The sequence below is a fragment of the Megascapheus bottae genome, chromosome 1 (genome assembly GCF_031878675.1).
Source record: "Megascapheus bottae isolate mThoBot1 chromosome 1, mThoBot2.hap1, whole genome shotgun sequence".
NCBI classification, from domain to species: Eukaryota; Metazoa; Chordata; class Mammalia; order Rodentia; family Geomyidae; genus Megascapheus; species Megascapheus bottae.
This window is the reverse complement of record NC_143509.1, coordinates 58659198-58684987: the sequence shown is the minus strand read 5'-3', so window position 1 is coordinate 58684987 and position 25790 is coordinate 58659198. Positions and strand designations below refer to the sequence as shown.

The 25790-nt window shown below is 38.4% G+C and overlaps 2 protein-coding genes across 3 annotated transcripts in view; one reads left to right on the top strand and one right to left on the bottom strand.

Moving 5' to 3' along the window:
• Positions 1 to 13821, bottom strand: part of Rabl3 (RAB, member of RAS oncogene family like 3) — a 40649-nt gene extending 26828 nt beyond the window's left edge. Inside the window, exons 1-2 of one of the 2 annotated variants that reach the window (XM_090345566.1) lie at positions 13325 to 13821; positions 7862 to 7953 (exon numbers count right to left, since the gene is read on the bottom strand). In XM_090345566.1, the coding sequence (XP_090201692.1) occupies positions 7862 to 7953; positions 13325 to 13370 (138 nt within the window). In that variant the 5' untranslated portion in view covers positions 13371 to 13821. The remainder of the gene's footprint in view (positions 1 to 7861; positions 7954 to 13324) is intronic. The other variant, XM_090345556.1, reaches the window with a different exon arrangement.
• Positions 13525 to 25790, top strand: part of Gtf2e1 (general transcription factor IIE subunit 1) — a 32496-nt gene continuing 20230 nt past the window's right edge. The window contains exons 1-2 of the mRNA XM_090345547.1: positions 13525 to 13630; positions 19748 to 20219. Of these exons, the coding sequence (XP_090201673.1) occupies positions 19772 to 20219 (448 nt within the window). The 5' untranslated portion in view covers positions 13525 to 13630; positions 19748 to 19771. The remainder of the gene's footprint in view (positions 13631 to 19747; positions 20220 to 25790) is intronic.

Genomic DNA, 25790 nt, shown 5'->3' with positions numbered 1-25790 from the left:
AACAGTTATTATTACAGCCACGAGAAACTGGCACTTGTCAGAATATTTATGTCTTTATATTGTTCTGGAGTTAAGAGGTAGTACATAGTGATGAGGTTTGAATCCAGACTTTATCACTCCCTAGCAACCTGACCTTGAACAAACCATGTAACATCTCATCTTCCGCCTCAATTGCTTCATATGTCAAATAAGGCCAGCAATAGTATCTACTGCTTAGGTTGTTATAGGATTATTAAATTAACTAGTTTACATACATATGGATGCCTAGCCAAAAGAAAAAAATCACCGAAACTGTTAGTTATCATTATTATTGTCACTGTAAAGTTTATACAGCAACCTTGTCCCACCTTTTAAAGCCACCTTATATTTTCAGTGAGGATAAAATCTGTGCTCTCAAATTGTTATGCGAGTCAAAGAGGAAATCAATAAATATTGATTTATGTGAAATGTGTAAATTAGTGTTAAACCCAGTTAAAGTAAGCTGGAAAGGACAAATCAATTTCTTATTTTTAATTTGTGTAAAGATTAAGTTCTGAAAGTCTTCCCATAATTATGAGTAAGAATGCATTTATATAGTCTGTTAGACTAGAAGTAACAAAATCAATGAGATGGGAATAAATGATGACTACTACAGAATAATTTTTCCTATTACCTTCGATTTAGTTATGAATTCCTCTGCAGAGAATAGTGAATCTAAAAATTTTAGTAATTCTCAGGAAATATATTAAACTCATTAGCTTTAGTATTTGAAGCCAAACAATTACACTATCACCTTCATAATACATATTTTCAGTTAGCTTTTAACAGATCTGAAATAAGCTAAGAGTTCTGAGGAGTGGGTAATCTTGGTCTATGCTAATCCTGAAGATTTCTTCTCATAGGTTTCAGTAACACGGAAGCTGTAATTGCAATTGCAATACAGAAGCTGTTACAGAAGACAGTGTTCTTCTGAGATATTTAAGTAAAGACTTATAAGCTCAAATCATTCTTTCTAGCGTGAAGAACTATTCACTTTATTATAACAATGTTTAAAATAATTTGTGTATCTATGGAAACTTCCTTTAATAGCTGTGGGCCAGGAGTTTGGCCTAGTGGTAGAGTGCTTGCTTACCATGCACAAAGACCTGGGTTCAATTACTCTGTACCACATCCACAGTAAAAAGCCAGAAGTGGTGCTATGGCTCAAGTGGTAGAGCACTAGCCTTGAGGAAAGCCCACGACAGTGCTCAGGCCCTGAGTTCAAGCCCCAAAACTGGCAAAAAAAGATAGTTAGTTGTATGTTTGTATATGCCAGTCCTAGGGCTTGAACTCAGTGCCTGGATGCTGTTCTTGAGGTTCTGTGCTCAAGGTTAATGCTCTACCACTTTGAGTCACAGTTCCTCTTCTGTATTTTGGTAGTTATCTGGAGATGAATCTCATAGACTTTCCTGCCCAGGGTTGGCTATGATCCATGATCCACAATCCTAAAATCTTCAGCCTCCTGACTATCTAGGATTACAGATGTGAGCTACTAGTGCCTGGCAAAATAATAGTTTGCAAATACCTTTTACTTATGTTGTCACTCAAGGAACGTAGTCTTCTCAAAGATTGAAGACTGATATCAACAATGAACATAAAGCAAGGTCACATGCCCCATATTTCTACAATGCAATCCAGGACACTGGCTTAAAAGAAGTAAAATGGTACCATCTCACTCCAGGAAATGCATTGACTTTATTACATTTATCTTTGTCTACTGTAGCTTTTTTTTTTCTTTTTTTGCCAGTCCTTAGGGCCTGAACACTGTTCTTGGGCATTCTCAAGGATAGTGCTACTCTACCACTTGAGCCACAGTCCCATTTCCAGCTTTTTTTCTATGTATGTGGTACTGAGGAATTGAACTCTTGAATACAGTAGACTGCTGTTCTTTTATTTTCTTTTTTTTTTTGGCCAGTCTTGGGGCTTGAACTCAGGGCTTGGGCACTGTCCTTTGACACTTTTTGCTCAAGGCTAGCACTTTGCCACTTGAGCCACAGCGTCACTTCCGGCTTTTTTTGTGTATGTGGTACCGAGGAATTGAACCTAGGCTTCATGCATGCAAGGCAAGCGCTCTCCCACTAGGCTATGCCCGGCCCGAGATTGCTGATTCTTTTATAGAAAGTTTGCTACCAATTATACTCAAAGATATTTTCTGTACATGTTAACTCCATTTATCAGACATAGTGTTAGATTATTAAATGCTTAAATGATCTCATAGTCTTGTCCCCAAACTGCTTTCTGCTTCCTTTACTTATCATTCAACCCTCACTTGTTTTCTTCCTCCAAATATTTCTATTTTCCTTTTGAAGCTTACTCCATAATTACAAAGTAACACTATATCTTCTCCTTTTCCTCGCCATATTAACTAATCCCTTCCCTTACCATGAAGACACATTTTCTTATATCCAGACAGATGCTGTTCAGTCTTCAGGACTCCAGTGGTCTTGGTGTTAAAAAATAGGGAATGCCTTGCTTACTTCCTAAATGAACTTTCAGCACATTACTCTTCTACCCTCATAAAAGAAACTTATGGACCACAGCTCCTACAGCGATCCTCCTGCTTCATCCCTAATACAGTAGCTTCCTATGAGCAGGTGACCTTAGTCTTATATCTCTGCTTTAGGCCCTTTCACTGACTTTCTTTATCTACTTAGAAAACTGATGGCATATCTCACAAAATATTCCTCAAAGTACTATTTGCTTTTACTAACATCATTATGCATGCTTCTTAAATGTAGATCCCTGGGTATCACGCATTACTCTGAATCAGTATATCTGGAGGTGTGGTCCAAGGACAAAATTTAAAAAACTGAAACTGGTGACTTGGTCATCAAACTATTTACTGATATTCTACGTCAGGACACACAAGGGCACAGGAAATATAAAAATGAAAAGTATGGAGGGCCAGGAGTTTGGCCTAATGGTAAGAGTGCTTGCCTAGCATGTACGAAGATCTGGGTTTGATTCCTTGGTACCACATACGTAGAAAAAGCCAAAAGTGGGGCTATGGCTTAAGTGGTGGAATATTAGCCTTGAGAAAGCCCAAGGACAAGTGTTCAGGCCCTGAGTTCAAGCTCCAGGACTGGCAAAAAAAAAAAAAAAAGTGAAAAGTATAAAATAAGACACCTTACAAACACAAAGTAAAACTAGGTTAGTTTAACTATTTCAATATCAGAGAAGATAAACATCAAGGTAAACAGTACTACCAGGGTATATACTGAGGTATATATTTCACTGATGAAATACAAAATCCTTCAGAAGTTTAAAAAACTTTAAATTAGCATATACCTAGCAATACAACCTCAAAATGCATAAATGAAAATCAGAAAATGAAAAAAAGACAAATTTATACCTACAGTAAAAGATGATAACATTTATTCCATAGTAATTAGTGAAACAGGTAGACATCAGCATACAGCACAGAACAAAACAAAAACCTCCATACACATAGAGAAGAACTGAACAAGGTAACCTAACTGTTACATTTAGAGCACGTTTCAAATGGACATAAAATGTTTCCCCCAACTGCCTATGAAACAGGACATTAGTATTACTGTTTGAACTCAGGTTGGAATGTTTACTAGGCATGACCTCTACCATCTTAGCCATAACTACAGGTCTTTGGGCTCTGGTAAGATAAGAATCTTGCTTTTCTCTTGCCATAGCAGGGATGACAAAGATGTGTTACCATTCCCAGATGGTCTGAAGCTGTTGTCTTCCCATTCTCTATCTCGTGGGTAGATGGAATTGTAGGTGTAAGCTACTGGTCACTGGCTCTCAACTAATATTGAAGGAGGAAATCATATAATGTTTCTTCCCTAAGCACAGTGAAAGTAAGCTAGAAATCAGTGATTAAAAGATAATCAACATTGTCAAATGTTTGGAAACCAAGAAGCAAATGACAAATGAGTTACAGAAGAAATTACAATGGAAGTTAGACAATGTTTTGAACTGAATGATAATGAACAAAATATCAGGGACAGCTAAAGCTATAATTAGATACAAATTTTAGCGCCTCAGCTCTCTGAAAGGAAGCCTTGAAACAAATCAATGAAGCAACTACTCACTTCAAGAAGTTAGGGGAAAAAAAGGTAGCAAACTAAAACCAAAATGAGAATATTTGAAAAATAAGAGAAGAAATAAGTGAAAATTCAAAACAAATCTATAATGTACAAAGTCAAGAAAGCTAGAAACTGGTTTTTGATAGACTCCTATCAAGACTGATCAAGAAAATAAAAGCCAGGGGTTGGGATGTGATTTAGTGGCCATTTATCTAGCATTTATAAAGACCTGGGTTTGATCCTTAGCACCACAAAAAAAGATCCCCATAAATTACCCATGCCAGAAATGAAAAATACAAAAAAACCCCTCTATAACATTTACAGTAATAATTTTATTAAATTGTCTATTAAATAAGGCCATAAGACAAAAATAAGGCAAGAAAACAATTTTTGATAATCTACTTGAATTTGACAATTTATTTCATAAACATAAATCATCAAAACTTATACAAGAAGAAATGTAATAATTTCCATGTATTTTCAGTGTCACTTAAAAACCTCCTACCCAAGGCCAGAAGTGTAGCCTAGTGGTACAGTGCTTGCCTAACATGCATGAAGACCCCAGTTCGAGTCCTCCACAACATACATAGAAAAAAGACAGAAGTGGTACTGTGGCTCAAGTGATAGAGCTCTAGCATTGAGAAAGCCCAAGGACTGTGCTCAGGCCCTGAGTTCAAGCCCCAGGACTGGCACAGAAGACTATAGTTCCTCTAGTAATTGAAATATCTAAGGGATAACACCAATCTCATATAAACTCTTTCAGAGAACAGATACAGAAATACTTCTTGCCATTGTATAAGGCTTGAGTAACCCTGATACCATTACTCCACAAGGAGATTAGAAGAGAAAGCAATACGTCAAACGTTCTCATGAATGAAAATGGCACTGGGGCTCAAGTGGTAGAGTGCTAGCCTTGAGCTGAAGAGCTCAGGGATAGCACCCAGGCCTAGAGTTCAAGCCCCATGACCCCCCCAAAAAGAACTTATTTTTCGTCTGTATCTAAGAACTTAGGAATAAGGAAGGCTAAAATGACAAACAGATCCCTTCCCATTTCAAAAACATAGAAAAATATATATATTTATGGAAGACTGAGAGGAGAAAGAGAGAAGATGAAACTAGTTTAAGGGTATGTCAAAAGGATGAAAGGAGATTCAGATACTAGAAAGAAAGAAAAAATCAGAGTAAGAAATGGGAACTGACAGAGACTCACATACATCTTCAGTGGCTGGTATCTGAAGTTTTTATTGCCTATCCATGGACAATAGGCCAAGAGTCTGTTGGAAAGAGTGATAAAGACTAGACTATAGTAGCTGGTAATGTAGTTCAGTGTTAGACCAGTTGTCCAGCATGCATAGGACACTGGGTTTCATCTCCAGCACCTCAATCAATCACTCAGTCCTAGACCATAGTTCCTTTCTTGAAATCTGAGCCTTTGATGTCTGGAGGATTGTAGTTTGAAGTTAACCTGAGTTCAAAAGATAAAAATAATATGTCCTCATGCCTCCTCATTCAAAATAACCAGCAAAAAAGAGGGGCTCAAGTGTGGTTCAAATAGTAGAGTATCAGCTGTAAGCAAGGAAGCTGAGAGAGCTTGTGTTCAAGTCCTGGAACAGATTTTTAAAAAGACAAGCCAAGAGCAGTCGCTCATGCCTGTAACCTTAGCTACTCAGGAGGCTGAGATCTAAGGATTACAGTTCAAAGCCAGCTGGCACAAAAAAGTTCATAAGACTTTTATCTCTGATTACTCATCAAAAAGCCTGAAATTGCATCTTGACTTGAAGCAGTAGAGTAGCAACCTTGAACATAAAAACTAGGGATAGTGTCCAGGCCCTGAGTTCAAGCTATAGGACTGTACACACACACACACACACACACACACACACACACACACACACACACACACACACACACACACACACACACACACACACACAGAGATAGACAAACCTGCACATACTAGGGAGTCAGAAATCCTTTCTTTTAAAGACCTCTTTCAGAGGTATGGTGGTAGAGAGCAGACATAAAATCTACAAGAAATGGAAACCAGAAGCCTGTGCTACAATTAAGATGCTGGGGAAATTTAAATTATTTAGATGGCATGGAAACTGAGCTGAGAAATTACAAGGACCCTTGACATTGCTAGAGTCCTTGAACAATAGAAGCAAGAGGTATAGGGATACTTTCACAACACAGCACATAGGACTTTCACTGGGAGAGGAAACAAATTTTTTACAAACCAAACAAGAAGATACAGTTTCCTAAGGCGGAACACTATGAGAAGCAGGATTTCTGCCTTTATTCCTGATTAAGAGTAGTATAATCTGAAAGAAACTGTAAAAATAAATATGTTAAAATAATTAAAATAAAAAAGAGGACCCTGAATGAGAGAGAAATTTTGAATTTTTTTTTGCGATCTAGGAATTAAAATGTCACTTGAAATGAAAAACGAGTGGATATATTAAAAGTCATATTGGACTCTTAGTTGACAATCTTAGTTAACTAGCAGACTTGAGGATATTGTCTAGAATGCAGGAAGGAGAAATAAGGAACAGAATGCACAGGAGTGCAACTGAAAGATATGAAGGCATATCTAAAAGGAAGACCAAAGGAGGAGATAAAAGAAATGACGAAGACAGATCATCATTAAACATTCTGAAAAATGAAAAAATGAGAAGCACTACAACTTCTGAATAGGATAGTGAATGAAAACCAAGCTGTACCTAGAAGCAGGTTAGTATAACCATGGGATGTCCTAGATTAAAACAAAAGAAAACAAAAATGTTTTGAAAAGGCAGCTAAAGAGAAAAAAATTATCTGAAAGTAAATGATCAGGCAGAAGATTTTTTAATCAACAGCAATATAAGTCAGAACCTATGCAACAACAACTTCAAAAACAAGAAGGAAAATAACTTTCAATCTAGCCACCTACTGTTCCTTTTCTATTTATTCTTCACTCAGAGATGAAAGGTATGCCAAGAGATGACAGACTTGTCTAGAAATAGCTGGGATTTGCAAACACCAATAACACTTGAGAAGATGCTCAATCCAGTGGAAACTGAACTTGATTCCAAAATGTGACATGCAACAGATGATCTAGACATGAGATCCTAGAAGTCTGGCTTAACAACATATTTCTAGTCAAAAGTTGGCCGTCTTTATGGCATAGGCTTACTTATGGAACAGGTAAATTGAACTCCCAATAAATAGACAGTGGCATCTGTCACACTGTATTCAAGTACTGGCTTAGCTTTTAGGAGCGAAGTGATCTTGGTCATGTTACTTTTTGGTCTTTCTGAATTAGTTTCTGCAATTATGTACCACAATTCAAAAAAGATTAAATAAATAGCGGGCACTGGTGGCTCACACCTGTAACCCTAGCTACTCAGGAGGCTGAGATTTGAGGATCACAAGCTTGGGCACAAAAGTTCATGAGACTCTTACCTTTAATTAACCAGAAAACTGGAAGTGGCACTGTGGCTCAAGTGGTAGAGTGCTACCTTTTATCTGAAGAGCTCCTCCTCCAACAGAACCAACCAACAAACAACAACAAAAAAACCAACAAAAAACAACCCCTTCTATCCCCAAAACCCAAAGATAAGGAAAGAATGAACTCAGCACACAGAAGGAACTTAATAAGTCCCAGTCATCATTATTACTTAATGCTGACAACAATATAGTAATTTGATCATGGAGTCCCAGTTATTATAATTAATCATGACTATAATGGTGTAATTTGACTTATTCTTAGTATGACAAAAAATTTCAATAGAAGAGGCACATACTCTGACATCCACTGAGCAGCCCACAGTCCACGAAGGATTCCCTAGTACTTGATTTTGACACAGAAGATGAACTAGTGAAGATTTCCCAACACCTGTAGAAAAGAAAAGAAATTTAGTCATAGAAAAGACATGTTGGCATGCATTATTATGAGAGTAAGATTGAGGACATTTAGGAACTGAGATATTTAAAATCTGGTTGTTATCCAGGCACAAGTGGCTCACACCTGTAAAGTTCTTGAGATTTTTATCTCCAAAATAGCTAGCAAAAAGCCCGACTGGAGGCATTGGTAGAGTGCAAGCTGAGAAATAAATCCCAGCAAGCATAAGACCAGCACTGGAAGGAGAGAGAGAGAGAGAGAGAGAGAGAGAGAGAGAGAGAGAGAGAGAGAGAGAGAGAGAGAGAAAGAGAGAGAGAGAGGGGGGGGAGGGGGAGGGGGAGGGGGAGGGAGAGGGAGAGAGAGAGAGAGAGAGAGAGAGAACACGCCTAAAGAGTTCTCATACCATATCAATAATATCTACTTTGTTACATAAAATAAAGATGATTAAGAATAGTGATGCTGTTAAATGTTCTTAAATTCAACACATAGAATGTTGAGTTCTGCTTTAGAATGCTGAGTTCTCTTTCATTCAGGTTAAGCCTGTCCTAGGGTTCAAGATTCTGTACTTCTAAATGTTAGGCTACTGGTCTGGGGCCAGATTTTGATAATCATTGGGTTGGGGTAATTTCACATAGACAAATATCTCATTTGTGGATGATTTAATCTATTCAATGTCCTTTAGAATTAGAGAATCTCAACAGATCTTAGATCTTGAACATTGTGCTGAGGTCCCTTCTGTGTCATCATTGGTTGTACTGGGACACTCAGCAATAGAACTCACCATCTCATAATTTCTTAGATACTGCAGTTATCCCATTCGGTGATTTTATTTACTTACTAACTTACTGACTTGATGGGAGTAGGGTTTGAATTCAAGGTATCATGCTCACTAGGGAGGCAATCTAGCACTTGAGCCATACCACTGGACATTTTCACTTTAGTTATATTTCAGATAAGGTCTTGCTTTTGCCCGGGCCATCCTCAATTTAAAACTCTTTTATTTTTGTCTTCCACATAGCAAGGATTATCAGTGTAAAGGACCATGTGTAGCTTGATCATTGAGATGAGATTGTACTAACACTGGCTAGCCTACAACTATAATCCTCTTATCTCTGCCACCCACATAATTGGGATTACAGACTTGAGCCACTGCACCTGGCTCATATCCAGTGATTGTGAAAGAGTAGTTAACCACTTGGCCCAGAACAATTCTATTCCCTCTTCCCTGGCCCTTCACTCTGTGGCAGTACTATATCATCTTTAAAATCTCTTGGGAACAGGAAGTACTTGGAATGAGTTCTCCTCTCGCCCCATATCTATAGGTGGAGTCTCTCACTTAACCTTTTCACATTATTTTGCAATTCCATAATGACAAGAGTAGTTGGGAATTTTATGAATTGCTAGTTGTATGTTTCCTTGTGTGTACTTAAGAGTACTAGAAAAAAAGAAAAATCGGGCCAGGAGAGTGCTCGCCTAGCATGCACAAAGCCCTGGGTTTAATTCCTCAGTACCACATACACAGTAAAAGCCGGAAGTGGTGCTGTGGTTCAAGGGGTAGCCTTGAAAAAACGCAAGGATAGTGCCCAGGCCTTGGGTCCAAGCCCCAGGACTAGAAAAAAGAAAACAGAAAAAAGAAGAAAAATCACCTGAAGACCACTATTTAGTCTCATAAGCATATAATATACTTTAAAAAGAACATATATGGCAGAACTTAATACAACATAAACCTTTGTTATACAGCTTGTTCTATCTTATCCATCCTCTCCCTCTGTCTTATATTTCCCATTGGCATGGTGAATTATTCAAGGTTGAGCACCATTCTATATTTTCTGACTCCACATAGATAGAACTAAAAATAGCATTACCAGGTTCCTACTGAGTCCTGTAGATTTTCTTACAGAGCACTTTATGCACATTATTGCTTGCTTGTTTATGGGTTTGATTTATTCTGTTTAAGATCCTTAAGGACTAAGGCCGGGTTTTACTCCTCTCTTTAACTCTAGTACTCAGAAAAAGACTCCCCCCGCCTCCATTTATATAGTAACTAAAATTTGCATAATAGTATAGAATCTTCACAAATACTTTTGATGTCTCCTCAGTACTTCAGAGAATAGATATGACAAGTTACTGTTCTCCTATTATCAGATCTTCAAGTATTTTGAAAATTTTAAGACACCAGAAGGAAAGCTTTTTCTTTGCTCCTTTGTTCAAAATAAAAAATTATTTTCGTAATCTATCTTTTCACAAGTAAAATCAATATGTAAATGGAAAAAAAAAAGCATTTGAAATTTCTTGAGACATATTAGCAAAGAACTTTCATCTGGCTACACTGCCACCAGCCACACATAGGAGCCATAGACCTTGTTTCCTCTCAACAGTTGGTTTTTCATTTTCAATGATTTGAGAAGGAAAAAACTCAAGTGGCATCTTGATTCATTTTGCATTTCTTTCTTTTCTGATAGAGATATTAAATAATCTTTGCAAGCAAATCACGATCTTTTTTCTCCTACAAGTTATCTTGCTAATGTGCTCAGTGCATTTGGCTAAGTAATATCAATTTATATGACTCTTGTTTTTTTTTTCCTCCAGTATTGGTGGTCTAAACCTAAGGCCTTGTAAATGCTAGGCAAATGTTCTACTACTAAGCTACATTTCCAGATATGAACTTTTTGTATTAAAAACATAAATCATCTTGGGACCAGGAGTTTGGCCTAGTGCTAGAGTGCTTACCTTGGCACCATATACATACACGAAGCCAGAAATGGTGCTATGGCTCAAGTGGTAGAGAAAAGTTCAAAGACAGCGCTCAGGCCCTGTGTTCAAGCCCCACAAATGGTAAAAACAAAACAAAACAAACATAAACTACCTCATGTAACTGAATCAAATATCTTCCCAGGTTTCCTTTTTAATTTTTCTTATATACATAGAGACAAGTTACATATAGACATTACATATAAAGATTTCTGGTCAGGTACAGGTAGCTGATGCCTGCAATCTTAGCTACTCAAGAGGCTAAGATCTGAAGATCAAGGTTCGAAGTCAGCCTGGGCAGAAAAGTCTACGAAACTCTTTTTTTCTTTTTTCTTTTTTTGGTCAGGGAGCTTGAATGCCAGGCCTGGGTACTGTCCCTGAGCTCTTCAGCTCAAGGCTACTGCCCTACCCCCTGAGACACAGCCCCACTTCCCGTTTTCTAGTGATTAATTGGAGATAAAAGTCTCATGTTCTTTAGTGCCCGAGTTGACTTTGAACTGTGATGCTCAGATCTCAGCCTCCTGAGCAGCTAGGATTACAGGTGTGAGCCACCTCACCGGCTATGACTCTTATCTTTAATAAACTACTCAGAAAAGGCTGGGAGTAGTGCTGTGGCTCAAATGGTAAAGTGCTAGCCAGGTCCTGAGTTCAAGGCCCAGGACCACAAAAAAAAAAAAAATCTGAGCACTCAGACTTTTGTTCTTGTATTTTCTGCATTACCTCTCTTATCTATGGGATATATTAGTGACTTTTGTGTATACATATAGTTTAGGTTGCAGACACATATCTAGACATCTAGTTATCAGTCTGATACAAGGTTTCAGCCTCAGTTTAGTTTTATCAGGTCAGGATAAACATCTCTATGCAATGATATGGTATAGGTCTCCATGAATTAACTGCTTTATGTGTATTAGCCAGAACTGGATGAAACTCCAAACAGCAAAGACAGCAGAAGTTCTAGGGAATAGTGGCTATTTGTTTCTTTAAGAATTTGGGAGGCTTACATGTGGAAGGGTATCAATGTATGTGAATTAATGCACCTTCTATTTGACAAATATCATGTAACCCTTCTATTAATTACAATAAAAATATATGAAAAAAAAAGAATTTGGGAGGCTTTGTCTTTACCTTTAGAACTAAATTAGATCAGAAGGATGACCTTGATTTGCTTGGAGGGAAAAAAAATTCAGTACAATCAAATAAATGTCAGATCCAAATATAGCTGTTGGTAATTTGTTAAAGCTCACTCCTAATCTCTGAAAGAACAAAGAGAAAACGGTGTGTATAAGTGACTGAAGCTTTCAGGATCCTTTAATAAATATTCAAACCTCTAGAATACAAAAGAAGCCCCTAAATCTCAAGTCAGTCCTTTGTGTATTTGTAAAACTCCCAAAAATTTCAAAGAGGAAATTAAGCCTTTATTCAGAAAGAACTGTTGAAGTATGATTATGAAGGCAAAGTGTATTTTAATCTGTCAGATAGAAAATCACTGTTAAAACTGGTAAGACGATAATAACTGACTTTGCACATACAGCCCAACAGTGAATGTGTGACAAGATCAATTACTTTCCTTGTGGACACAGCTGTCTTCGTTTTATAACTAGCTCAATAAGGGGACAAGAATTTACTAATTGCCTAACTGCTTTTCCACATTTAATGAAGCAACGGATTCTCCTTTATGCAATACACTGTTTCTACACTCATAACACTAGCACCTTATGTAGTCCACAATTACGCATTTTCCGTAGTGCTAGTTTGCAAGCTCTTTAAGGTCTACCTTCTCTGCCTCTGAGCATCATTGTTGGCACACGGTCTGTTGCCAGCACGCACTGAAAGTCGGCTCCCGAACAACACCCTGACAAAATGCATGGTTAGCATTTACTCAAGTTCTTAACGCAGGGTTATGGTGGGAAAGAGAAGGAGAAATGCAAGAGAGAGCACAGACAGATTTTCAACGGTAGTTCCAAACTGTCCCAAGTGTCCCCAAGATTCTCACACTAGGTTAAATTCGGCTCCGAGTCAAGTTCTAGCAGTTTCCCAGCGTGGGCATTATCTGCATTTCTCCAGTCTCCACAAACAATCTAGCACACGAAAGGTTTTCAACGGATTATGCCAGAGGAAGGACATCAAAGATAGTGAAGGGTGAAACTCAGGACGGCTTAGTATTTGAAGCCTGTGGAGTCTGGGTTCAAGGCAGCTCTCCGAGGAGAAGCTCACAGCGTCGCGGTCACTCTTGTCCGTGTCACTGTTAGTGCACATTTGAACATGGACTTGTGTGTGCTCACCCGGGCATCTAACACAATACTTAAAGCCTGCATCCCTTGTTTCTTTCTTTTTAAATGAAGGAATTAACAACACCCCCTTGGCCTTAAGGTCAAAGGGAAAACGGGAAGGCGGGGGAAGAGCCCCGGACTGCGCGCCCCCACCCGCGCGACGCGGCTGCCATCTGGTCCGAAGGAGCAAAGTCCTCTGGGAAATGTAGTCTTGAGACCTGGAGAGGCACTTCAGTCACGGGACTGAAGAGCCAGGAAGATGGAGGTAAAGCATTGGGGAATATGGAGTATTGAACAATCCTACAGTGTCAGGAGCCCCAGAGGTGGGTTAAGCCACTCACCTGAGTCTCCCAACACCAGTACCTTCACCCGATCCAGAGACGCCATCTTGCCACCGTCTTCTTGGTGGTTAAGGCCTCTTCCGGGATCTTGGGCCAATCAGGACGGGGCACAGAAGGCAGAGCCTTTATTTCATTGGCCATTCGGGGCGTGACTGTATTGATTGATGGACCCACGGTTCTGATTGGCCGTTCTAGTTAAAGGGCGCGGACGGTTTTCCCGACTGGTCGCGGGAATAAGGCGTTCTCTTCGTCGCACTGGTGGCGTGGCCGCATGTAAGCCGGTAGTTGGGGTGCCCAGGGGCAGCGGTAAGTGGGAGTGTTCGTGGGTTCGCCTCGGTAAACCTTTATTCCTTGTTGCCAGTTTCCGGGCCCGGCGTCGTATTTCACGTTTGTCCCGGTCCACTCTTCCCCACGCTCTTCCCCCTCTCTCCGGCCAGCCCTTGGCCGTGGTCCTCTCCTGGGTCTTCCAAAAGAGCTGTTGACCTCAGGGCGGCCCAGGTTCGACCTTCGGTAGGATGGGCTGGGCTGCGCCGAGTGTGTGGCCCGGGACCTACCTGGGGGCGTCCGAGGGGGCGTGGGGAGCGCCGGACCCTTCTGATCGCCGCGCGTGGCGGGCAGCTGGGTGTGTGTGGGGGGGGGGTGGGCGTCCCTGGGGTGCAGCTTTGTGTGTGAAGGCGTGGGGAGTGCCCCCCCCCAAATACAGCTCCGGGGAAACTGCTCTGAGCTGTCCCACACCCAAGTTCTGCTGCGGGAACGACAGTCCGTTGAAGTAATTACCCGGGAGCACCTCCTCTCACCTTTCGTTCTCCACCCCGCAAATCAGAGGCTTACCCCCCCCCCCAAATAAATAAATAAAAAACAGATTCGATCCAAGAACATCTCTGTTGAACCCCAGGATGGCCTAACAGCTGTCTTTTCCTCTTGTGAAAACAGGTGTGGGTTGTGTGGATGGTGGGCATGTTGGAAGAACCACGTGCCTAGGAGTTAGTATTGTTAAGCATTGGTCTGGCTGTGCTCCACACTGGAAATCCCCTGATGAAGTTCATTTTCTGGTCTTAGACATAGCTATAGAGAAAGTACAGAAGGGAAAAGAGCTCCGGGGACCCGTGAAAGGACATGATCCTGTGCAACTTGTGGAGAATGGCCTCTGAAGAAATGTCACCAGACTAGAAGGATGGTTGAGACAGTTGGGCTTGGTCTTAGCTTTGGGGGCTCAGGAAACACGTGTTGCTCATACAATTGCAAGTATGAATGTGGCTGCATTTGAGGCCGAATAGGTTAAATGCAAGTATTTCCAACTTTGTCCAGTTCTACCTGGAGCACAGTAAATGTTTCTGTAGTGGTGGTGTGTATGTTGACTTGGAAGGGTGGTAGATGAGGCTAGAAAACGACTGCCTTAAGAAATTAAAAAGAAAACACACAGAAGTCTCCTGAGACCATCTAAGCTCCTCCTGTCTAAAGAACCCATCCACTGGTATTCAGTTTTAGCTTTTTATTTCTATGTGAGAATATGGGCTCACTTTTTTTTTTCTCCACAGATATTTCCAGTTTTCAGGAGAAGCTCAAAGTTGAAATTTATATGAAATATCTTGATTCTTTAAAGGTGACAATTTAGAAAATGTTCAGAACACTTAGGGTGAGTGTGTATGTGCTGTAGTTTTAGACATCTGACCTAAGGAACAAGGAATTAAGATGCCAAGTAGGGTGATTTAGTATAACTTGGGAAGAGGAGTAGTAGAGGACAGACTTCAGAATGCAGAAATGTTGAACAAGGTAGCCCAGCTTGACATTCTTGAGCTCTAGTTTCATCTGATCACTCCTTTAACGGACTAGGGTATGATATTTCCTCAAAGACAAATTTCTAAAATGGAACACCCTCTTTCAGAGTTAACTTCTTTTGAGGTCTTACCTGTTTCTATTTGTAGTACTTTACCCTGTTTCAGTGGTTCAAAATAGTAGTTCAAGAGTTTTCCTGGTTTCCAATATATTGTTTTCGTTATCTGTAGTGTTTCATTCATCTTATCCTCTTTCTTTTTTTCTTTTTCTCTCATAGTACTTGTGTAGTACCTTACTTAAATCTCTTCCTCATAGCAACATGAGGAATAGGTTTGGTTTTTTTTTTGTATTTTTGTGGGTCATGGGACTTGAACTCTGGGCCTATGCACTGTCCCTGAGCTCTTCAGCTCAAAGCTACCATCCTATCCCTGGGCCTGGGCCTGGGCATTGTCCCTGAGCTCTTCATTTTAAGGCTACCACCCTACCCCTGGTCCTGGGTGTTGTCCCTGAGCTCTTCAGCTCAAGGCTACAACCCTAACCCCAAGCAATAGGCTTACCTCCTGTTTCCTAGTGATTAATTGGAGATAAGAGTCTCAGGTTCTTTAGTGTCTGGGCTGGCCTTGAACCACAGATCTTCAGATCTCAGCCTCCTAAGTAGCTAGGAATACAGGTGTGAGTCACCATGCCCACTATACCCAGAAAAAAAAAAAAAAAGCCAGTTCTGGGCTTGAGCTCAGGGCCTGAGCTCTTTCCTTGCATTTTCTCAAGCCTAGAGCTCCACCACTTGAGCCTCAGCACCACTTCCAGCTTTTGTCTATGTATGTGGTACCGAGGAGTTGAACCTGGGTCTTCGTGCGTGCTAGGCAAGCACTCTATCACTAAGCTAAACTCCTGGCCCCCAGAAATGGATTTTTTTGAGACATGGTCTCACCATGTAGCCTAAGTAGATCTGGAACTTGCAGGCTTCCTGTTCGAATTACAGGCATGTACCACTATGCACAAATTGTATGATCACTTTTCCCTAGTTCTTTTCTTAAAAATTAAATATATTTTTATTATTATTAAGGTGATATATAGGGGAGTTATTGTTTGATGAGTCAGATAATGAGTACATTTCTTTTTGGACAGTATCACCCCTTCACTTGCACCCACTTTTCCCCTCCTATTCCTGCCCACAAATTCATTTTCAACACAGTGTCTAGTGAGTATCACTGCTTCGTTTATTCTCCCTTTCCCCTCCATTTCTGTACCCATCTATACTCTCTCCAAGGACAAATAAACAAACAAAAAAGAAACTTCTTGTTATCATTTCCTGGGGTTCATTTCAGGAAGCATTAGAGGCACAGAAATATTGGGCCTTTGGGTTCCTTTTCTAAAGTACGGTCCTTTGGTCTCTCAGTATGATAAGATCACTTTTATAAGATTTTATTATGAATGAAATTGAATATTTTATGTTAATTTCATTTAACTCATACTTCGACTGTGTGAGCAAGGTACTGTTTGTGATTTTCAAATAAGAATAAACTGGGTCTGAGGATTTTCTAAATCAACAGGCTAAGAAATCAACTGAACTTCAGATCTCCATACTGTTGGATTGTAGAACTTTCAGGTTGTTCCTTGCTGTAATTTTCCCTAAGATATTTCAGGCAAAAGAAATAGTTTGAGTAATAAGTGGTACAGAGACTTCCAGGCAGGATATATAAAGCCAGGGGTCCAGATTGTTTGGAGCCATGGTCAGGGGCCTTTGTTGTTGAAGAGCTTTTAAAGTAAGCATGTCTAATCTGGCCCTTTTACCAGCTGAAGCAACACCTCTGCAAATGGGACTTAACATTCTTAAGATGTTGCCCAGATGATTCTAGTGGTTGAGAACCATTAGTTTGTTGTGTGGAAAGGTATAGGGCACTGCCATATTGAAGAAAGTAGAAATAGTAGGAAATAATACTATAAAAAAATAGATTATATTGAAATTATCTGCTCTTCTTTGATCTTTTGCTTGTTTCTGAGCCAAGTGTTGTAGTTTGCCATTTTGAACATGTAAAACAATAACAAAAAACCTGAAATTAGGTTTAAGAACAGTGTGTAGAAAAAAACTGAAAACGAGCAAAATGGGTCTGGTACTATGACGTTATGTTATTTTGATATAAACCTAAGGCATTATTAAGCCCTGAGGTGACAGGAAAGTTCTACGACCAATAGTTTGAATCTAGGTGCTACTTTGTTTTGAGACAAAAATACATAAAGAAAGATAGTTATGCATGAGTACTTATAGTATTAAAGGTATTACATTAATATTCACAGTATTAACAATATATTTTATTGTAACTGGCTTTCCTTTTAGATTTCCTTTATTATAGATGGAGCTTATCCACCTTCCCTCCATATATGTATGTACATTGGCTATTTAGATATAAAACTTTTTTTTTTTCCTCAAGTCGTGGGACTTGAACTCTTGGGCCTGGGCTTGGGCCTGGACGCTGTCTCTGAGCTCTTCAGCACAAGGCTAACCCTGGGCCTGGGTGTTGTCCCTAAGCTGTTCAGCTCAGGGTTACCACCCTACCCTTGGACCACAGCACTACTTCATTTTCTAATGGTTAATTGAAGATAAGAGTCTCACTGTCTTTAGTGTGCAGGCTGTCTTTGAACTGCTATCTTCATCCTCCATCCTCCTCATCCTTCATCCTCCATTCTCCATCCTCCTTGATCTTCATCCTCCATCCCCTCATTCTCCATCCTCCTCAATCCTCAGATCTCAGCTTCCAAAGTAGCCAGGATAACAGGCACAGTCTGAGCCACCAATCTCAGCCCCAGGCTGGCTTTGAACTGAGGAATGGATTTTTTTGAGACATGGTCTCACCATGTAGCCCAAGCAAATCTCTAACTTGCAGTCTTCCTGTTGGCATTACAGGCATGTACCACAATGTACAAATTGTAAGATCACTTTTTTTCCCTTTCTAATTTTTTTCAAATTAAATATGTTTTTATTATTAAAATCATACACCGAGGAGTCATTGTTTGATGAGTCAGATCTCAGCCTCAGATCTCAGCCTCTTGAGTAGCTAGGATTACAGGCGTGAGCCACCACACCCAGCTATAAAACTTATTTCTTATTAAAAGGGTTATAAAGTTCAATAAGAGTTAGGTGGTTCACAGCCATAATACTAGCTATTGGTAGACAGATCAGGGATCTCAGTTCAAGGCCACCCCTAGCCTGACTTAGGGATGCACAAGTAGGAAGATAAAAATTCTGACCAGACTTGGCATAAAAGAAGATCCTACTTCAAAATTAACCAGTGCAAAAAGAGGACTTGGGCATGTTTACATGGCACAATACCTACCTAGCAAGCTGGAGTCCTTGAGTTCAATCCCCAGTACTGTTAAGAAAAATTTTTATAGGATTAATTTCAAACAAAAGCTAGTGTTAATAGTAACTGAATATGACTCCTCATTTTATTTATTTATCCATTTATTTATTTTGGGGGGTCATGGGACTTAAACTCTGGGCCTGGGCACTGTCCCTGAGTTCTTCAGCTCAGGGCTACTGCCCCTACCCTTGAGCCTCAGCCCCGCTTCCCATTTTCTCATGATTAATTGGAGATAAGAGTCATAGCTTCATAGTGCCTGGGCTGGCTTTAAACCACAGTCCTCCGATTTTAGCCTCTTGAGTAGCTAGGATTACTGGCATGAGCCACCACACCGGGCTGACTCCTCATTTTAAATAGCTCAGAACAATGTATCAGCAGTTGCTCTATCAAGTCTGTGTGACAGACTGGCGATTTTAAATTGGAGACATTAAATTGATATGGCAGCTCTCTTTGTTAACAAGATCTTTCTAAACACTTTACTTATTATCTTTCTTAGAGAATAAAATAGGACTTGAATTAGTTTGATGGATTAGATTAGGCTCACACACAGCTACTAAAATGTAGGCTCATTCCAGAGCCCAAGTTTTTGACAGTCACATATGAGTTTTAACAGCCACATGCTAGTTTGAGCTTTGAGAGGACAGTTCGCTAAACCATGACATGGAAATTAGGTACAAAAGCAGTCTGGATGTAAGTGTTAAATTCTTGCAAATTAATGATTTTTTTTTTGTCAAACGTCCGAAGGTTTTTGTTGTGATTTTGTTGTGAATGTCTGATTATGGAACACATCCTAGAATCTTAGTAGAAAATGTTAACTTAAGTAAAGATATAGTACAGATACAGATACAGTACTTTAAGGATACGTTAACTGCTGTTTTTTCATGGGCTTGCCAGCATTGTCAGAGATAGCAAGCATCTCACAGAATTCTGTTTCTGAAATAAAGTAATATATCATTGTTGTAAATAATAAAGCTTTTTTTTGAATCAAGAACATTTGATCATGAAAGCTACATTTAAGAAATATGTCAAGCTTTTTAGTTGAAATCTTTTTTATACTCTAGAAAAAATAATTCTGTTCTCTCCTCTGTTAAATATTTAGATATTAAAAGTCCTTTAAAGCAACATTTGAGTACCTTTGTGGTATTCAGGAATAGTAGTAGCTACACTACCAGTAAAAGGCTGACTATTCTAGATTTAAAATAATTACCAAGTCCTCATATTTATGACTCTCTCTCTCTCTCTCTCTCTCTCTCTCTCTCTCTCTCTCTCTCTCTCTCTCGTTCAGCATAGTTGAAGTTTGCTACGAAAGATGGCAGATCCAGATGTTCTCACTGAGGTTCCTGCAGCATTGAAGAGGTTAGCCAAGTATGTGATCCGGGGCTTTTATGGCATCGAACATGTGCTGGCCTTGGACATCTTGATCCGGAATCCCTGCGTGAAAGAGGAAGATATGCTGGAGCTGCTCAAGTTTGATCGGAAGCAACTTCGATCCGTTTTGAATAACTTAAAGGGAGACAAGTTCATCAAATGCAGAATGAGAGTAGAGACTGCTGCAGATGGCAAAACCACTCGCCATAACTACTACTTTATCAATTATCGTACCCTGGTTAATGTTGTTAAGTACAAATTGGACCACATGAGAAGGAGGATTGAAACGGATGAGAGAGATTCCACCAACCGGGCTTCCTTTAAATGTCCTGTCTGTAGTAGTACTTTTACAGACTTAGAAGCTAACCAGCTCTTTGATCCTATGACAGGTGAGCCTTAAGCAGTTTATAAGTCAAGTGATGTAAATTTGTGCATGTTTTCTTGAATTGACTCATCTCAATATCAGTCATGTATCTTGTAAATATGAATGGTTCAGTAATGGTGAGTGAGCATACAGCAGTCAGTCTGGCTGTCATCTTTGAGAAGTTTTTGCATAGTCTGGGAATATATTCATCCCCAAGGGTTTTTCATCTTCACTGTCCAGCTTCTGCTTACCACCCTTATCCCTTATTTCTGCTGCAGCCTAAACTGAATGATTGGCTTGTCTACACGGTTCTTTCCAAGTTAACAAATGGGCATTTAATGTCTCTTGACCATGCATTAATGGAAGAGAATTGTCAACATATGTAATTTGCCTTAAGTGAGGCAAAGATGGTCTGTTGGTGACATAATGGACCAAACACTTATGTCTCCAAAATACATAATATTTGACATGTAAAACTTCAAAGTATGAGTTACAGGGTTATTTTGCCTTACTATTTTTTATCTAGTAAAGAATTTTATATTCAGTGGATAATTTCTGTCTTATTTTTTAGAGGTATGAATCTATAGAAAGACAGCTGTTAAATTACATTATCCTTTTGTTATGGCTTTTAGTTTTGCTTTATTTTGTTTTTAAAATTTAAGTAGTTGCACAAAGGAATTTCAATTCCACATGTCAGTTTATAATTACAGTGCATTTTGATCAGTGTCACTCTTTCATCATTCTCCCCATCTCTCCTAACCCCACAAATCCCCTTAGTTTGTTTGGTTCAGTTTTCACATATGTACACTAAATATGACTGCATTTACCCACTTTTCCTCTGCCATAATGTAGAATTCAAGAGTGTAGGTGTCATTTAGCTTAAAACTTTTATATGAGAAAATGAGACATTTTCACACATGGAACATTTAAAAAACTGAGATTTTTCTGTATACGCTTAATTTTCTTATTGAGTTATTTGCGGTACATATAAAAGCATTTAAAAAGAAATTTAGGTGGAAAATAACCCAGTATTCAATTTAGAAATAGAGCCTGTGACTTCTTACTTACTGCGAAGCAGTTATTGTATGTGAAATAGAATTCCCTGTTATTATTTACCTGAACCTAATTCCTTATGTTGATAAGATAACTAGGAGAGATCTTGGTTCTAAAAAGAAATCTTAATCATCTTGGTTATAAGAATTGCTTCAGTATATAATAATATATTTGGAACTCTTTCAAAAATAAACTCGAAAGATCTGAAGATTTCTGCCATTTACTGCACAGATTGTTTCTGGTTTGGAATTTGGTTCCATAGTGGTTCTGTCTTTGTACGCTTAACTGCATGTAGATGTTACTCAATCCCTTGTAGACGATAATCTGAAGTAATATGCTTCTGCATAATCACTCATTCTGCATATTTATTCATTGTTTGAATCTTATTTAATTTCATGAGACCTTCTAAAAGGGGATTCTATTACTATATAAGTATTTAGGAGATATTTATGTTACTCTTAAATTTCACCTATGGGTTAGTGTCTGAATGAACTATTTAAAAAAAAAAAAAAGCTGGCCTAATAGCCAAATGTAATTTTAGTCAGTGAGTTGAGATAGAGAAAAGGGCATGAAAACCTTTTATGAAAGACTGGTAAGTTTGAAACAACTGTTTTGTGGCCAGTCAGAATAAAAACTGGATTTTCTCTGAGGACTACAGTTGAATGGATGGAAAAGAATGAGTATAGAAGAGGAGAAAAAAAAAATCACTTAACCTTGATGTGCTCTGAGTGGTTCCATGATCAGCCTACACTAACATTCATTTGGCACCCCTTCCCCTGTGGTGAGGCCTGTAAATTACTGTGAGTGAGAATTCATGAGCATTAGGAAGCCTTGTTCTGAGAGGGTGCTCACCTTTCATTACATTTATTGTTTGGCTGTCATTGGATATTTTTTTTAAGGACAAAATGTGCTATTAAGTTGATTGTAGCCTTTGCTTTCCATTTCTGATAAGTTTTTTGTTGTTGTTGTTTTTAAGCTATGCATACCTTGATAATCCACCCCTCCCCACTTTACTTTTTATATACTCCTTAGAAATCTTTGTCCTTTTCTCATTGCTTCCATTCTGTTTCACTCAGTTTTCATTGTACTTCTCTTCATTGTGAGGAAAATGAGAAATATTTTCTGTACATTTCAGGGGAAGAAGGAACTTTTTCTGCTAATACTGATGCACTATCTAAATTGGGCAGATTGCAGTTTTCATTCTAAAGTGGGTCTTTTACAAACCCATCCTATTTCTTGGTTGCTTACTGAGGATAGCTACTATTTTTGGCCTTTTTTTGGCCAGGTGATAGGGATAACAGATGAGCTTCTATCTCCATTTTTCTCTAACAGTTCAGATTTATCTTAGCCACTAGGGAACATTTAGAAGTTAGATTTGCACATTTAGAAGTTAGATTTGAAACCTAGACCTTATACTGTTGCTCTGATCAAATGTTCTGAACTACAGTGTATAATTTCTCTCTGTCACTGGACAAAGAGAAGGGATGGCATCCTGAGAAGCACCTAGAAATTCAGGGACCCAAGGCTGAGCTTGGTTATGATTGTTTTTACCAGCATTCACATACATAGGCCAATCATCTTATTTTATTTTATAGCTTTTTCTTACCCCTTTTCTGCTTTTCTCAAAAGATTATAGATTTTCTCCATATTTTACATTCTTCTTAGAAATCTTTGGTATCCCTATCTTTAATAAAATGTGTAATATTTAATGTGTATAGATCCTTTATTTTATTAAAATGAAAGGAATACCCTGGCCTTTATCATGAGTCCCTGGTTTTAGAAGCTTAATAATCAGGCAAAACAGGCTGTTTTATGTTTAGTTCCTTTTAGATTTAACAAGTTTTTTGACTACATACGTGGACTTTGTATTTCTATTTTAGCAGTCTCAGTCATGGGTGATTTAGTTAATGGCACTTCCAAGTTCAGCAAAATGTTTTATTCTCTTTTTAGATATTAAGGTTAGATGATTTGGAAATAGCTTTGTGTTTTCCAATTTTAATTTTTAAATTATGCAATCAAAATGTCAGGCAGAATTTAGAGAAGAAAAAACACCCACAAAACACCAGACTTTTCCTATTAGCTGTAGTTGTAATGATAGCTTAGAATACTTTATGATCTCTTGGTTCCTTAGCATACCAGGCTTCAGTTTCTTTTTAGTGTTCAAAATAGGTGGGAGCAACGCTGGAGTTTGAATTCAGTGCTTCATACTTACTAGGCTGGCCTGAAGCCATGTTTTCCTCCTCAGTGTCAGCTCTAGAGTAGTGACTGGTTCCCAGCTCATGACATATAAATCTGATTTGAATAGATCACATTCCCCTGCTTTCCTGCCTACACTTTCAAACACTTTCTAAATCTATTTTTTTTAATTTTTTGCTTTTGTAGATAAGATCCTATGGATGACTTTGTATACTTTACATTTTATTATTTCTCAGTAGTAGGGATGTTGCCAGTTTTGGAACTAAGAATGTAGCTTAGTGGTAGAATACTTGCCTAGCATGCATGTGGCCCTGGGTTTGATTCCTGGGTACCACATCAACAAAAATAAAGTTGTTTTTTTTTTTTTTTAAGTCACAGACTCTGCCTGGCTAGTTTTGACCATGCTCAGATCTCAACCTCCTGAGTAGCTTGGATTACAGGTGTGAGTCACCCACACAAATATTTTTTTAAAAAATGCAGTTGTACAGTTTCTATAAACGCATATGTACCATGTAGTTTTACTGTGGATGAAAATTGCTAGTGTGATTTGAATTAAAAACAGCTTGGCAGCCCCTCTATCACTGAATTTAGCTGGAGACTACAGATCCTATTTTAAGTAAACTTTGAGAACAGTTATAGTTGAAGGTTTTTTTTTTAAAAAAAAAAAACAAATAGGCATTTCACAAAATGATAAAATAAGAATTTATAGGTTATTGTTAACTTATCAAATGATGTATGTGTGTGTGTGTGTGTGTGGTGTGAGTTTCGAAGATCATACAAAGTAATCACATAAATCTAAGAGTATCTACATTGGCTGGAGTGTTTAGAGTGACTGTTAGGAAGAATATGACAGCCTTCAGGAGAGTTCTCTTACTTTGTGTGGCTCATTTGAACAGATTTAGAGGATTCACATGAAGAAGTGTAGTAGCTTAATCAAGTCAATAATAACTTAAAAGCCAGTGGGAATAAACCTTAGCTATTTGTGAGTGCTGAGCTACTTAGTCATGTAATCTTGGTATTGAAACTAGTAAGAGCCTCTGTTTGTTTAATTTCCCTTGGTAAAGCACGCTACTCTCTTTAAATATTTAATTGTTTGGAGATTTGACTCATAGTGGTTTTTTTTTTATCCATAATCTCATTTTATATCTGTCCTTTTTCTCCATTACAGGTTTCTAAAGCACTTTCTTGCCAAATAGAAGAGGATACACAGCTTTTTCAGTTTGATTTTATGGTTTTCTTTACTGAATACTTACATAATCTAAATCACATTTACATAATCTAAATCACATAAAATGTGATTTAGCATGTTGGACACTTAGTTAAGTTGTCCCACAGAACAGGTACCCCTCAATTTTTCTTGCAGGTTTTCTGAATTTTGTTGGTCCTGGGTTTTTTTGTTCTGTTTTGTTTCTTTCTTTGGTTCTAAACTTTTATCTTTCTCCACCTCTGGTTTCATTTTTGTTTTTATTTTTTTTTTAATTTGGAGAAAAGTTAAAATTCCATATTCACTTTCTCCTCACAATTTAGTCTCCATTTCTTTTCTCCTCATTTAGAGTGATAACTTACCTTCATTAGAAGAGTGAATAGATAACTCTAAAATAGTTCTGAAACATCTCACATGTAATTTTTTTCTCCCTCTTTTCAGTGACTATTTTCTGGCAAACCTGGTACTAAGACTTGTGTCAGTAAAAGAAGAACATGATAGGCACTTAATATTTCTTGATAAATTTGTTTGTTACAAATACTTTATATACTCTTTTTAAAAGAGGACTTATGTAGATACATGTGAAACATTTACTGACATATAACTGATAATGGCGATAGATTGAGCATGAATTGTATAATTCAGAATTCAGGGAGTCTAGTCAGACAGATTTTGTTTGGATTCAGGTTTGTTTTTGTTTGTTTCATTTGTTTTTCAAATTATGATTGGTAACCTTAACATATCTAAATCTCCATTCCTTTGCATTTCAGATTTGGGTCCTAGAATTACACAGACTTTTCTCTGATGACTACAAGGCAATATTTTTAAAGTAGTTTCTTTCATAGTTTGTGAGTCCAGATAATATAAAAGATAAGGTATTTTTTCCATATAATTAAGATAAGGTATTTTTAAACTCAGATTTACCTACAGAATCTTTTTGGTTTTTTTTTGCCAGTCTAGAACGTTTGTGCACTAGTTTTACACTGTTCCTGATCATGTTGCGCTTTATATACCTTACCTGTCTATGAAATGTCAAGCTTCTTGACGGCAGGTTACTTGGCATGGGTGTGCCCACCCCCATCACTAGGCTTATAACATACTGTATATTGAGTTTCCATGACCACATTCTAGTCCACCACCCCT